This window comes from Rhinopithecus bieti, unplaced genomic scaffold (assembly GCF_001698545.2).
Source record: "Rhinopithecus bieti isolate Rb0 unplaced genomic scaffold, ASM169854v2 scaffold_19901, whole genome shotgun sequence".
Taxonomy (NCBI): Eukaryota; Metazoa; Chordata; class Mammalia; order Primates; family Cercopithecidae; genus Rhinopithecus; species Rhinopithecus bieti.
The window spans coordinates 323,404-339,459 of record NW_016809629.1 but is presented as its reverse complement, the minus strand read 5'-3'; the positions used below and the strand labels follow the sequence as shown (position 1 = coordinate 339,459).

Genomic DNA, 16,056 nt, shown 5'->3' with positions numbered 1-16,056 from the left:
AGTGAGTTCTGTTAGTTGACACAAGATCGGGTTGTTTAAGAGTGTGGCACCTCCTCTCTCTCTCTTGCTCCTGCTTCGCCATGTGAAGTGCCTGCTGCCACTTCATCTCCCACCATGAGTAAAACCTTCCTGAGGCCTCCCAACAAGCTTAGCAGATAGCAGTGCCATGCTTCCTATACAGTCTGCAGAACAATGAGCCAATTAAACCTTTTTCCTTCATAAACTACCCAGTCTCCAGTATTCTTTTAGAGCAATGCAAGAATGGACTGATACAATCAAATATGGGCACAACAAAAAATTAAATGTATGAAGGTCCCTAGTTTATTTTTTTGAGATAGAGTCTCACTCTGTTGCCCAGACTAGAGTATAGTGGTGTGATCTTGGCTCTCTGCAACCTCCGCCTCCCGGGTTCAAGCAATTTTCCCACCTCGGCCTCCTAAGTAGCTGGGATTACAGGCACCTGCCATCACCCCCAGCTAATTTTTGTATTGTTAGTAGAGACAGGGTTTCACCATATTGGCCAGGCTAGTCTCCAACTGCTGACCTCAGGCCATCCACCTGCCCCAGCCTCCTGAAGTACTGGGATTACAGGCATGAACCACCGTGCCTGGCCCCCCTAGTTTCTAGAAAATATTGAACAATCTTCCAGAGGCTAGTCTCTGGGTGTACCTTAATTAACTAATTTGTGATCTGTAAGTAGGGGTAATGTGGTTTATAGCCTAGAGCAGAATATGAGAAAATAAAAACTCCCATTAAAGATCTGCTATCATCTCATATTTCTCTCTACCAAACCCATAGTAAAGTATGATCATGAACATAATATGAAAATTTAAACTAAACATATTTGCTAAGAAAATAAGAACATCATCATCCAATAATAGTACACGAGGTTTTATTGACTACATTGCAAGCGAAAGCATGAAGAAGAAACAATCATTTAAAAACACTAAAGACCCTTACATAGCAAAGGTTAAGAAATAAATTAAGACTCCTATTGTGCTGTGTCTGCCAGGGAGGATACAGGCCTCATTCGCTCCGGTCCTTGGGTTCTCGGTATTTCCACTGGATGTAGTCAAAGATGTCTTTCTCACTATCCACTGGCAGGGGTTCTCCAGCAACTCCTACAAGTACAGAGAGAAAAAACTTATTGTAAGAACCAGTTTTATAGTTTAGTTATAGAGGGTTCAAGATTAAAAGCTGTGTGGGACTTGCTTTCAGAAGAAAAAGGAAAATGGTAACCAAGTCACTAAAAAAGAAAGACACTAGCAGACATGGTAGCTCACGCCTGTAATCCCAGCACTTTGGGAGGCTGAGGCGGGCGGATCACCTGAGGTCAGGAGTTTAAGACCAGCCTGACCAACATGGAGAAACCCCGTCTCTACTAAAATACAAAATTAGCCGGGTGTGGTGGCGCATGCCTGTAATCCCAGCTACTCGGGAAGCTGAGGCAGGAGAATCGCTTGAACCCAGGAGGCAGAGGGTGCACTGAGCCGAGAATGTGCCATTGCACTCCAGCCTGGGCAACAAGAGCGAAACTCCGTTTCAAAAAAAAAAAAAAGACACTGACCACCTCTATTGTCTCCCAGAAGCCTGTGCTGGAGCCTTGTCTTGTGAGTCACCAGTGCCACAAAGGGAACCTGGGGATCCCAGCTAGGGCCACTCAAATCATCCTCATTCATGATTGTCCTCTCTGCTGGAGCCACTATGTATTTATTATATAAAATACTCTAGTGAGTTCCTTTGCAACTCAGTTCTTGGACTAGCAGCACTGGCATCTAGAACAAGCTTATCCAACCTATGGCCTATGGGCTGCATGCGGCCCAGCACAGCTTTGAATGTGGCCCAACACAAATTTGTAAACTTTCTTAAAACACGATGAGATGTTTTCGTAATTTTTTTCTTTAAAAGCTCATCAGCTATCATGAGTATTAGTGTATTTTATGTGTGGCCCAAGATAATTATTCTTCTTCCAATGTGGCCCAGGGAAGCTAAAAGATTGGAAACCTCTGATCTAGAAGCTTACTAGAAATGCAGAATCCTGAGCCCCACTGCAAGCCCAAGGAGTTAGAATCTGAATTTAGTGAGGCCCCCATGTTGCTGGTATGCATACTGAATTGTGAGAAGCACTGCCCTAGTCTACCAGGGATGAAAGCCTTATTTTATACTTTGAGGACAAAATGACAAAAATTCATTCTCCTAGTAGAGAACAGTAAACCACATAGTATACTGTGAAATGTTAACAGGACCCATTAAGCATAGATTCAGCAATCCTTATTCTTTAAACTTTAAAAGCATGGGGCCAAAGATACTGTGGCACTAAAAGCAAAGTATGTGGCACTGAAAACAATGATACTTGAGTTTTTCAGGGGTCTTGGAGGTACATTAAACAACAGCAAAAAACAAAAAAAAACCCTTTTAGATGAGTAAGATGTTTTACTGAGCATGCAAGGATTTAATCCATTTTAACAAAGCTGGAAATAACGCTTTCCTTGATGGCCTTCAACTGAGGGCCTAGGAGCATGTTATGCATTACATCCTTTCTTGTTGCCTGAAGGACTAAAAATACAAAGAAACTACACTAACTGGCATAGTTATTAGAAGGTTTGCTAAACCAAAGTATCTTTGAAAATTACCTTCTCTCGAGATGAGAGATGATCTCTAATACACACGTGGACACTCACCAGTGACTCCCAAGGGACGGATGGTGTACTCATTGATTGTGAAACCCTTTTCTAGGGCATGAGCCCTCATATTCTTATTGAAAATATCACTCCCAGTGAAATAGAGAACACCACAGTAATACTGATCTTTGGGTATCAACCTAAAAAAAATGGACAGTAGATACATTTTTTTTACCATGCATTTCAAGTTTAGCAAATATAGGACTCCTAAAATCATTAAGGAACAAAATACCTAAGATAAGCCTAAGTGGTCTAGTAAATTGAAGAGAAGACTATCATGAGGTAGACTGCTCAAATCACCCCAACCTTGTAATTTGTTTAGGTTTCTGTGAACTTTGTTCTGAAAGAGGTGTGGAGAAATGAAATCGCATTATCACTTAATACAACTAACTTAGCCCAGGCAGGAAACGACTTTTGAGCTGTGGAAGGCATCACGGTGAGGTGTAAATCTAGAGAAAATAAATCAGAGTCTGTAGACAGTCATTATTCTTTATATACTTTGGAGCTAAACATTGCATTTGGCAAGAACATATGGCTCTTGGGAGTAAAAAGAGGCTCTAGATATGAATGTGAACTCCAAGATACAAAAAGGGAGGGAGAAAACGAGACAAGTTTGGAAAAGTTAACAGGTCAGCAACAAAGTCTGAACAATACCTGATATCAATTCTTCTGTGTGGATATTCTTTTTCATCATTTTTACTGGGAAGCTGGCAAACACCCTAAAATGAATATTTTAAACCAAGTTTAAAGATGTTCTAAACTTAAGGCTTAATTTTAATCAAGCAAAACACAAGGTCATTTTGTTTTAATATTAGCAGCTCTAGAATTCTGAGCACTTTTAGCAGCTTCTGTGAGTGATACACTATCCCACCTTTCTACTACACTTCATGATAATTAGAGAACTACACGAAACTGCAAATGAGGATTCTCATTATGAGGATTTGGCCTTTGCGTGATACTAAACAAGAAACTAATCAAAGAAAACACTGAACACAAAACACAGACATCAAAATAAACAGAAGAGAGCAAGGTGGAAGAAACGATTATGCAGGAAGAAGAAAACAAACAAAAAAGCTACCAGTAATAGTCTCAGATAACGGAAGATAGTCTATCCATGAAGTAAGGATAGAATACTACAGAAAACCCTCAGGGAAAGGTTTAAATAAAAATTTAAAATGATAGGTAGCAGAAGTAAAAGAGTTTGAAATTGAAGAAATCTCTCAGATACTAGAAGGGAGAAAGACACGGAAAATAAGAAAAATATGAGATCAGAAAATGAGAGGATTACTTTCTTCCTTCTCCACAGGTTAAGTTTTCATTATGCTTCTACAGTTTCCAAACAAAAGTTATTTAAGTCTGTTTTATCTTTTCCCTTTCCAGAAAAATGGACAAAAAATCTGGACTGGTCAGTAACCCATACATATGTAAAACAAGCTATATAAGCACCACCAAATTTCCAATTAAAAGTATCAAATGCTACATTCTAAGAAAAATACACAAGTGACAAGCTTCTGGTCCCCAAGAGTGGTCAAGTTAACACATGCCACTAAAAGCCATACTTTTTCACTCAGCAAAATAGAAAAATTAAAATCTAAACTAATTCTTTAGCTGTTCCTATGGAAGAAAGATTAATGAAACATGTTTACCTTCAAAATACCTACCTTCTTAGAAACTAACAAGTTCCAACTCAACTTCCACTTTCAAGTGGATCAGAAGTCATTTCCACCTGGAATTACCAGGAGGTATTACCTTGCGGATGCGGATGTCTAGATGCCACAGGGAATGATGTTGCTGTTTGTCACATCAGTAATAGGATTTTATCTCATGGCTTTGTTCCTTTCCTCAAGGCTAATTTTATTTCCTGCACTTTTTCTGAAGTGCTAATGTTAAAGAATTTCTCTGTTTTACTGTAAATTCTGTATTAGATTGAGTGGATTAGCTTTGTTTGGCATTTCATTTGGGGAGCTTCATACTGAGTGTCTGAAATAAAGCCTCTTTCATTTCCTCACGGTAGCCATGGTATCTCCTATTGTCCCTTGAATTCTTACTGCAGATATTTCACAGAAAATCACCCAAGGCCAAACTTGCACAAAATACTGAAAGTTGAATGACACTCATCTTACATAAAACCAATAGTTAAATGCAGAGGAAACTGTTTTCTTCTGAGTGCTACTATATTCACAGGAAGAACAGCTCAATTATCTAAAGACTATGATTGTACAAGATGATCTGGAATAACCATGGCTTTCCTACTGTTTGTTTACTATTAGCTTAAAGGAATTTGTCTTGAAGATAACTTGAAAAACACATGGAGAGGCATATCTTTAAGACTAGTAAGTGGTGATAGCAAGAAGAGGTTTTGCAAAAATATGGAATGAGAATGGCTTATTTCACTACCTAAGTCGAATTCATTTTGCAGCCAGTTTCCTTTTAGAAGCCTAGAGCTCTCAGCTTCTTTGGATATCTTGCTCACGCTCATTCCCATAGGCTTGCTGCTTGGACTCCTCCCTGGCTATCTCTTCCCTCAGATATCTGCTTAGCTAACTCCCTATGTCTTTCTCTAAGTCTCATGTTCTCAGTGAGGCTGCCTCCAACCACACTATTTAACACTGCCTCCTGCACTCTCCTCTCCCCTACACCCTGTTCTTCCTTTTTAAAAAATAACACTTACTACTCTAACCTATTACATAATTCACATATTTATTATGTTCATTGTTAACTATCAGTCCCTTCCCACAATCCTCAAATATGAGTTTTACTTAAATTCATGGATACATTCCAAGCTTCGAGAACAGTGCCTGGAATGGTGGAGATGCTTATATGTATTTGCTGAATTGACTGAATACAACTTCTGCCCTGGGGGTGCTCACTCTCCTCATTCTGTTCTTCTTTCAAGGCACCATCCTCTCTCTATCCCTTCTTTTGTTCCCCAATCTAATCCTTACCAGGTTACCTTCCTCTCCTGATCCATTTCCACACAGATGACATCTTATATTTGTGCAGCTCTCTTTGTACAACTCTTGGAAGATCTAGTATCTTTGAAGTTGTGCAAATTCTTATTTGTACATCAAATAATTGTACAAACTCTTCAAAGTTTCCACATATATTATTTAATTTTGATCTGCATAACGGTCTTCTGACGTAGGGCAAATATCAATTTTAAAGATAAAACTCAGGCCTTTTAGAAGCAAATCCACCTTCCCAATGCCACATAGAATATTAGTAATGGAGTCAGAATAAGACCCTCTATCTTCTGTATCCAAATCTATTCTTCTATAACAAAAGATACAAACCACCTCTTAACTGTCTCTAAAATTGATTTGAAAGTTGACCTCGAGTGCTTCTCTTCCTAACAATGATTACAAATGTCAAAACAGCATGCTCAACTATGGTATTTTTTTAAGTTCCAGGGACTATGAACCACAGGTATAACATCCAAATTTTGTCAAAAACCACCCACTGAGATGGATTCCTACGTCGCAACATAAAGATCTTAGTTTCTTGTTCTTATTGTCATCTGAATCTTCTACACTTTAAAAACAAATAAACAGACCCAGTCTTCTTGTGTTTTAGCCTGTTTTCTTCTGGAAATATGTCTGGGGGATGCCTTTCCTGTCAATACCGCTAGATGTACTGCCAGATGTATGATTTAAAGACTGGGAAGTCAAGATAGGGCATGGTTCCTACAATCCCAGGTCTATCCTAGGATGGGTGAGTGGCCTTAGTCTTCGTTCCTGTGGCACATGCACAGTGAGGTCTAAACTAGCCTCATCTCTAGCAATAACTGGGATTTGGCTGCCCTTACACTTCCTAGGCAAAGGGTTTCCTTTCTTTGATTGAGCAACTACTGGGATAACCCAAGTCCACCACTATCAACAGGATCACAAAGACCTGGCTACCCACCTTTCCTTTTCAGGTTACATCCAGCCCACTAGATGATACTTTTTCCTTTTTTTGGGAGGGTGAGGGAGTCTTGCTCTGTCGCCCAGGCTGGAATGCAATGGCGCAATCTCAGCTCACTGCAACCACTGCCTGCCAGGTTCAAGCGATCCTTCCATCTCAGCCTCCCCAGTAGCTGGGACTACAGGTGCCCGCCACCACGCCCAGCTAATTTTTGTATTTTTAGTAGAGACGGGGTTTTGCTGTGTTGGCCAGGCTGGTCTCAAACTGCCGACCTCAGGTGATTCACCTGCTTCAGCCTCCCAAAGTGCTGAGATTACAGGTGTGAGCCACCATGCTAGGCCCTTTTACCTTGTATTCTCGCTAGCTGGATTCCTATAGCTTCTGTTGGTTTTTCCTCTGGATCTCTCTTCGAGTACAGCAGAACACCATTAAGATTATAAAAAATGGCTTCTGCCATGGTAGTGTGGAAATACCTTCCTGGTCATTAACTCTGAAAATAGTTGGCACACTTCCCAGTAAGGATTTCTAGTGATTTTCACAGGGATGATACTTGAGGAAGAGATTTAGGCCAGAGAGGTCCCCAGAATATGCCCAGATATAGCAAGACACTTTTCTACTGTGCAAAACATCCAGCTTGTCTAGCAGATATTGTTTTCAGGATTTTATCTGACTAAATATTCTTAAATGTAAGATTCATGCACATTCATTTTGAGTGAATTAAAATCCACCTAAATTTGAAAAGGCTGTTCATGGGGCATACACAAGCCCTATTTTTAATACCATCTCATGTATGTATATACTTTTGGGAACAGAGTAAGACTTCAAAACCTGACAGAGTCAAGAGAACAAATCAGAGATTTAATTTCCAAAGACTGACTAGAGTCTTTACTTTTATCTTTCCAACGTTCGTTTGGAAGCATTGTTGAAGTGTGACCAGCTTAGAAAATACACTTTCACAGCCCACTAATATCACCATGCTGAACTTAATGACATGATTTTTTATATGTGTGTGGGTTAAATATACATGACATACAATTTACTATTTGCCATCTTTTTTTTTTTTTTTTTCTTTTTTGAGATGGGGTCTTGCTCTGTCACCCAGGCTAGAGTGCAGTAATGCGATCATGGCTCACTATACCTCAAACTCCTGGGCTCAAGCCATTCTCCCACCTTAGCCTCCCAAGTCACTGGGATTATGGACATGAGCCACTGTGCCTGACTACTATTTTAACCATTTTTAAGTGTACCATTCTGTAGCATTAAGTACATTCACATTGTTGTGCAACCATCACCACCATCCATGTCCAGAATGTTTTCATCTTCCGCAACTGAAACTCTGCGCCATTTAAACAGGAACTCCCTATTACCCCCTCCTTCCAGGCCCTGGCAAACACCACTCTACTTTCTGAATGGCATGACAATTTAATTATCTTTCTCAACTATCTTCTAGCTTTGGCTAAAACTCTTGTCAAATCTATGCACTGAGACTCTTACTAATTTTAGCATGTCCACTCTCCAAAAGCACAGTCTCTTTCCTTTCAGTCATATAACCTGGGAAAAGTGGGGTGTGGAGAAAATGGACTCAAATGATGTATATAAGTGATGGAACACTAAACGTCACGTTAAGAAAGAAGTAACAGGCCCGGGCACAGTGGGTCATGTATGTAATCCCAGTACTCTGGGAGGGCAAGGAGGGTGGATCACTTGAGATGAGGAGTTCAAGACCAGTCTGAGCAACATGGTGAAACCCCATCTCTACAAAAAATACAAAACTTAGCCGGGCATGGTGATGTGCACCTGTAGTCCCAGCTACTCAGGAGGTTGAGGTGGGAGGACGGCTTGAACCCCAGAGGTTGAAGCTGCAGTAAGCCATGTTTCGCCACTGCACTACAGCCTAGGTGACAGACCAAGACCCTGTCTCAAAAAAGAGGAAGTAAGAATCTTAATTCTAGGCTGGGCACGGTGGCTCATGCCTGTAATCCCAGCACTTTGGGAGGCCGAGGCAGGCAGATCACCTGAGGCCAGGAGTTCGAGACCAGTCCAGACAACATGGTGAAACCCAGTCTCTACTAAAAATATAAAAATTAGTTGGGCATGGTGGCAGGCGCCTGAAATCCCAGCTACTCGGCAGGGTGAGGCAGGAGAATCGCTTGAACCCGGGAGGCGGAGGTTACAGTGAGCCGAGATTACCTCACTGCACTCCAGCCTGGGTGATAAGAGTGAAACTCCATCTCAAAAAAAACAAAAAAAAAAAAGACTCTTAATTCTAATTCTATCTGCCGCGGTTGGTATAAGAATCATTATTAATCTGCTTTAACTCACTCCATTCTCTGAATTACTTAAGTCTCTTAATTTCCCCCCAATCAACTTCCCTCGTTACCATTCCATGTAACATGTTTCTTCCCTTGAGTGTTCTATCACAGACCGTGATGACTTTTCTTTCTTTGGTGTTGAAATAGATTAATATTTTTCAATCAATTCTAACTTCACTTATTGAAGAATTCTGAGTCAGAGAAGATGAGAACCATTTGCTATTTTAGGGAAAAACTTAATGTGTGTCAAAGTCATTACTGATATTTTCAAAAAGCAGATTATGCCTCATTAACTATTCTTTTTTTTTTTGAGACAGAGTCTCGCTCTGTCACCCAGGCTGGAGTGCAGTGGTATGATCTCGGCTCACTGCAACCTCTGCCTCCTGGGTTCAAGTGATTCTCCTGCCTCAGCCCCCCGAGTAGCTGGGACTACAGGCGCCCGCCACCATGCCTGGCTAATTTTTTGTATTTTTAGTAGAGACGGGGTTTCCCCATGTTAGCCAGGATAGTCTTGATCACCTGACCTCACGATCTGCCCACCTTGGCCTCCCAAAGAGCTGGGATTATCCTGCCATGCCCAGGCCTAATTAACTATTCTGATGACACCTGTTATTTACAAGTGGATAATTAAAAGAAAATTCTTTCCTAAAATATTCTGAGAGTAGTTATGAGAATCAGGCATCCTGCTGATTACTTTTCTTTAAAGTCTCATGGATACTCTATTTGTTGACAGTAATTCAAAGCTACCATGAAGTCGCACACTCAGAATGGTTACTAAACAGTCTCCAAGTTTTTTTTTTAGATGTGCTAACTCTTAACAAGTACTTACCATGAACTTTGTCTCACCCTTCGACAGGGTATCTGTGATAAAACGAACCTTTTGTAACTGCTCCACAACCTGATGTAACAGTTTTGGCTGCAGAATCATAATTAGAGAATAAGAAAAAGAGTAGTTACTTTGTAATGGCAAGAAAATATTTAACAATATCTTCAGAGACAGAGTGCTGCTATATTGCACAGACTGGAGATTGTGCTCTTCACAGGTACAATCACGGCAAACTATAGCCTTGAACTCCTGGACTCAAGTGATCCTCCTACCTCAGCATCCAGAGTATCAGGAACAACATCATGCCTGGCTAAGAAACCGTTTTTTTTGGCAGGGAATTGAGCCCGGAAAGAAAACATTTTTAACATGAGTTTTCTAATTATTTATGGAGAAATCTCTCTTTTTTTTTTTAAGATGGAGTCTCGCTCTGTTGCCAGGCTGGAGTGCAGTGGTATGATCTCAGCTCATTGCAAACTTTGTCTCCCAGGTTCAAGCGATTCTCCTGCCTCAGCATCCCGAGTAGCTGGGACTACAGGCATGCACCATCGCGCCCAGTTAATTTTTATATTTTTAGTGGAGACGGGGTTTCACGATGTTGAGCAGGATGGTCTCGATCTCTTGACCTTGTGATCCGCCTATCTTGGCCTCCCAGTGTTGGGATTACATGCGTGAGCCACCGTGCCTGGCCATCTCTATGTTTTTTAATGTTCTGAGCAAGTACTTTTTCCAATAGAAAATTCATCTTTGAAACATATTTTTAGAAACCACTGTTTAAGGTATTATGATTGTTAAAACAATGATCAGTTGTATTTATCTGTTTCCTTAAATCAAAGAGTTTTACTGTTCTTGAAATGGCTCATGGGAAAAAAAATCAAAGAGTCAGCTGTTCCATCTTTTAAAGGCATATGTTGTAAAATAAAAAATGTTTTGCCTTCACAGGTTTTCTAATAGAAGTAAGGTTTCTCAATATTTCATTTTTTAAGAGAAAATATTCCTTTAATGAAAACCTGATTATAGTATTTCTAACGTATTTATCACAGATAGTAAGTCGTTCTAAAACTATTGTATTAGATGTCATCTCTTTCAAATGTTAGACTGTCCTCCCAGCTCCTCATGGAAGAACAATAGGTATCCCTATCGAGAAATTTGCCTTTCGCAGAATTCAATCAGTACAAAGCTCTTCAGCAGACTTTTCGGGAAGGCAAAAACCAAACTTACTCTGAAAACATCCAACTATCATTTAAAAAGTGAAATTCACTGTTGTGTGAGACTGATCACATTGATTATAAACTCTGAGGCACCTGTTTGGTTGATTCCGAAGTGAAGCTGGGATGGGTCAGGAGAACATCCATGTCACCACTGGACTCTGCACCTGTGATGACAGAAGACACATATGAGATTGTCCACATAAATGTATCAATTGGGCAAATGGAACCAAGCTGATGACACACACAGAAAAGCCTTACTTCTTACAGCCTAACTTTCTATTTCACTGTGCTTCATAGTCAGAATTAGTTAAAAGATTTCAATTTTCTGTCCAACTATTCAGGTGTATTGATGTAGACAGCAGAATCTGTGATGACAACAGTAATCGGCATTAGATACACATTGTATACAATAAGTTAATTTAATGTGTTAAAAATGCACCTAAGTAACTACTCAATAATGAATAAAAACAATATTTTAAAATAGCTTTAAAATACACCTATGAACAACTCTATATGTAAAAATCTCAAATTAAACAATATACTGTAACTCTATAAAAGTTAATCAGAAAACTCATTTCGGCCGGGCACAGTGGCTCATGCCTGTAATCCCAACACTTTGAGAGGCTGAGGCCAGAGGATCGCTGAGGCCAGCAGTTCGAGACCAACCCAGTTAACATAGAGAGACGAAGGCTCTTTTTTTTAAAAAAAAAAGAAAACTCATTTCAATTCCTATGATTGAACTCAATTAATCGATCTATACTCTACAACCACATAGCTTCAGGCAAGTTACATGCAGCTATTTAAACCTTTCTTTTCCTATATTCTATGAAATTCTGTCTCCACTTAGATGGAATTTGTTCATTTTACTTTTTTTTCAGTGCTACAAATGAAGACTCTTCATTCCTCTAGACCTCAGTTTTCTTATATGTAAACTACTAAAAACTACTTCATCTGCTATTGTGTAAATAAGAACATATGTAAAAGCATCCACTATAGTGCCTGGTATACAGCATAAAAGAATCCAATCTATCTCCTCCCTTGCATTTTGATAAGTACAATAGAGGCCAAACATACTTTTGGTGACTAAAGATCTTGCAGTGTCTTTGAGATCCTCTCACTTCAGCCTCCCAAAGTGCTGGGATTACAAGCATGAGCCACAGCGCCTTAACCAAATATTTAAATATAAAGAAGGCTAGGCCGGGCACGGCGGCTCACACGTATAATCCCAGAACTTTGGGAGGCCAAGGTGGGTGGATCACTTGAGGTCAGGAGTTCAAGACCAGTCTGGCCAACATGGTGAAACCCTATTTCTACTAAAAAAAAAAAAATACAAAAAGTTGCCAGACATGGTGGTGTGTGCCTGTAATCTCAGCTACTCGGGAGGTTGAGGCAGGAGAATTGCTTGAACCTGGGAAGCAGAGGTTGCAATGAGCTGAGATCACACCACTGCACTCCAGCCTGGGCGACACAGCGAGACTCCGCCTCAAAAAGAAAAAGAAGACTAGACTGTGTACTGCACATCCATGGAAGCTATTTTAGTAAAGGAAAATCTATGCCTTCTCTTCTTCTCATTTCGTTCTCCTAAAAGCTGGATGTCTTTCACCGTCTGCCTACCAACAACAATGTTTCACTTTATCTAAAAAAACAAAAACAAAAAATCTGTATGAGCAAAAAAACAGAAACAACCCAAGGGTCCATTAATAGGGGACTGGATAAATAAATGAAGTATGATACATGCATACAACTGAATGTTATGCAGCTACAAAAAAGAATAAGGGGCCAGGTACGGTGGTTCATGCCTGTAATATCAGCACTTGGGGAGGCTGAGGTGGGTGGATCACTTGAGCCAAGAGTAGAGACCAGCCCAGGCAACATAGTAAAACCAGGTCTCTACCAAAAAAAAAAAAAAAAAATTAGCCGGGTGTGTTGGCACCTGCCTGTGGTCCCAGCTACTCTAGAGGTTGAAGTGGGAGGATCACTTCAGCACAGGAGGCGGAGGTTGCAGTGAGCCGAGATCACGCCACTACACTCCAGCCTGGGTGACAGAGAGAGACCCCATCTCAAAAAACAAATAAAGAAGGAAGTTTTCTACATATTGATATGGAAAAATCTCCAGGATGTATTTATAAGTGAAAAAAGCAAGGTATAGTATTGTATACATATTATGTTACTTTATGAAAGAAAGGGAGAAGAAAGAAATAAAGATGGTATACTAATATGTGGTTGTATTTTCAGGAAGAAACATTACAAGAATCCATAGGGAAGTGGTTCTTAATGGGACTTAGTAGGAAGGAGTAGGAAGGAGTGCACAGGGACTGTGGAAGTGAGACATCTTAGTGTATACCTTTTTATGTGAAAGCATATAACCATACAACATACCCCAAAAAAGTAAAAATAAAATAGAAATAAATCCAGGAAGGTTGTCATAGCCATGATAGCAAGCATGTGGCTTGCTGTGCCTCCAAATCTACATTTTGAAAATACAGAATCCCAATTCCCACCTAAGGAGGTTCTTATTTAGCAGATTTGTAGGAGGGTACAACAATATGTTTTTTTTTTTTTTTTTTAAGTCCTAGGTATTTCTGATGCAGACATACTTGAACAACTGGTTAATTTCAGTTCTCTCATTTTGCAAGTATGGAATCTAGATCAGGAGAGACGTAACAGTGGTAGATCTGGCCTCAGACCCCAGGTCTTTTGACCCTGGTCCAACGTTCTTTCTACTAATCAGTGAGTATGGATTTAGTTTTCTCTCCCCAACTCTAGATTCTTACAGCAGCTACCCAGAGTATTCCATCACCTACTTCCTAGACAAAATTCCATAGGTGACCAGAGATTCAGTTCAGGTATCTACTCTATCAACTCTAACATACTCTAAAATGTTTTAAATAAGCTTTTTCTACTCCAATTTTAAAAGTTTACTTTGTTTTGAGATGTAGTCTCGCTCTGTTGCCCAGGCTGGAGTGCCGTGGCACAATTTCGGCTTGCTGCAAGCTCCACCTCCCAGGTTCATGTCATTCTCCTGCCTCAGCCTCCCAAGTAGCTGGGACTACAGGTGCCTGCCACCACACCCGGCTAATTTTTTGTATTTTTAGTAGAGACAGGGTTTCACCGTGTTAGCCAGGATGGTCTCAATCTCCTGACCTCATGATCCGCCCGCCTCAGCCTCCCATAATGTTGGGATTATAGGCGTGGGCCACCGTGCCTGCCCAAAAGTTAATATTTTTAAGCATGTATGAGCTTTTCAAAATGTTAAATCAGTAAGACACCAGGTTGTGTGGTTCTTTCTTTGCTCACATTCACATACTAAGCAGAACTCTTCTCATGAACCCGCTTATTGTAAGAATTGGTTTTGAACTGGTACTTCTAAAACATTATTTCTTAGCTCTTTTATAGAAAACTTGGGCAGTGAGGCATGGTGGCTCACGCCTGTAATCCCAGCACTTTGGGAGGCTGAGGTGGGCGGATCACGAGGCCAAGAGATTGAGACTATCCTGGCCAACATGGTGAAACCCCGTTTCTACTAAAAATACAAAAATTAGCTGAGCATGGTGGCACGTGCCTGTATACAGTCCCACCTACTCAGGAGGCTGAGGCAGGAGAATCACTTGAACCTGGGAGGCAGAGGTTGCAGTGAGCCGAGATGGCACCACTGCACTCCAGCCTGGCGAGAGAGTGAGACTCTGTCTCAAAAAAAAAAAAAAAGAAAAAAGAAAAAGAAAGGTAAATTAACAAAACTACCCACAATTTCACTATCATCTAGCCAAAGAGCCAAAGACTACCATTACTAGCATTTCAATATACTTAAAGTCATTTAATAAGTGTCGTTAAAACTAGTCATTAAAATATCATCCTATAATAAAATCAGGATGAATTTCCCCTAGTTACATATTCCCATCTACAAACAAATACCCTTAACTAATACTACTAGGTCTTAGTGAGTCTATGAAGTACCACAAATTACATCTTTTTAATCCAAGTTCTTCACATACATTAGGCAATTTTAGTATCAGGGCAAAAATAACCCAAGATTAGGAAGTATGTTACCTCTTCTGAAACTGCCACAGACTGTAGCAATGTATTCAGAATCCACTTTTTTAACTTCATTTAGTACAATATCCTAATAGAAGAAAAATTAAGTCAGTATTCCCAAAATGGCTTTTCACAAGTGACACTCTCAATTCTAATCAAAGAATATAATTTGACACATCTTACTTGCATTTGTAACATCTCTTCACGAGGAATTCTTTTTTCAAAGTCCCCAAAGTATCTATAAAGACAGAATAAGTAGACAAAAGATTTTATAAAATTTAAATCTCCTTAAAATTAAATTGTCTTTTATAACAATTGTCCAGGCCATACCAGCAGATCATTCTCACAAATCAAGGCTAGAATGAATTCATTGAGAAGACAACAACAAAATTGGGAGTGGGGTGAATGGGGGAAGGTTTATTCCTAAATTGGATCAAAATCCTTAAGTGTCATCCTTTGTAATATTTCGAAGACTCCATCTAAACTTATTTGCAAATAAGCTACATATTCGTGTAACAAGAGTAAATAAATACATTTAAGTTAGGGCATAATTTCAAAGTAGACTGCTCTCTACTGACAAGGCAAGGGGTTACAATTTACGGCTCTTACATCCTGCAAAATTATATTTTCAAATACTATCCTGCAACATGGATGAACTCAGACAACAATATGCTAAGTGAAAGAAGTCAGTCACAAAAGACCACATACTGTATGACTTCATTTACATTAAGTGTCCAGAATAGGCAAATCCATAGGGATAGAAAGTAGATGAGCAGCTGCCTAGGTCTAAGGTGGGCATAGGGGGAGGCAATGGGGGAATGACTAGTAATAGGTACAGGGTTCTTTCTGAGATAACAAAATGTTCTAAAACTGACTGTAGTGATGGTTGCACAACTCTGTGAATATACTAAAAGTCACTGAATTGTATATTTTAAATGGATGAATTACAGGACATATGAATTACATCTCAATAAGGCTGTTAGGGAACTCAGTGTGAAACAACATCTAAGCATATGCTTCAGCATGATGAAGTGCCTGCTCACAGCCAATTCTCACCAAACCAGTTCTTCAGAAGACCTCCATTTACTACAGAA

At 39.9% G+C, this 16,056-nt stretch overlaps 1 protein-coding gene across 3 annotated transcripts in view; it reads right to left on the bottom strand.

Moving 5' to 3' along the window:
* Window positions 1-875: 875 nt before the first annotated feature.
* Window positions 876-16,056, bottom strand: part of POLB (DNA polymerase beta) — a 33,851-nt gene continuing 18,670 nt past the window's right edge. For 2 of the 3 annotated variants that reach the window (XM_017889856.1, XM_017889858.1), the window contains exons 8-14: window positions 15,146-15,200; window positions 14,978-15,050; window positions 11,024-11,094; window positions 9,726-9,812; window positions 3,336-3,400; window positions 2,682-2,821; window positions 876-1,121 (exon numbers count right to left, since the gene is read on the bottom strand). In XM_017889856.1, coding sequence (XP_017745345.1) covers window positions 1,027-1,121; window positions 2,682-2,821; window positions 3,336-3,400; window positions 9,726-9,812; window positions 11,024-11,094; window positions 14,978-15,050; window positions 15,146-15,200 — 586 coding nt within the window. In that variant the 3' untranslated portion in view covers window positions 876-1,026. Of the gene's footprint in view, window positions 1,122-2,633; window positions 2,822-3,335; window positions 3,401-9,725; window positions 9,813-11,023; window positions 11,095-14,977; window positions 15,051-15,145; window positions 15,201-16,056 lie in introns of all 3 variants that reach the window. The other variant, XM_017889857.1, reaches the window with a different exon arrangement.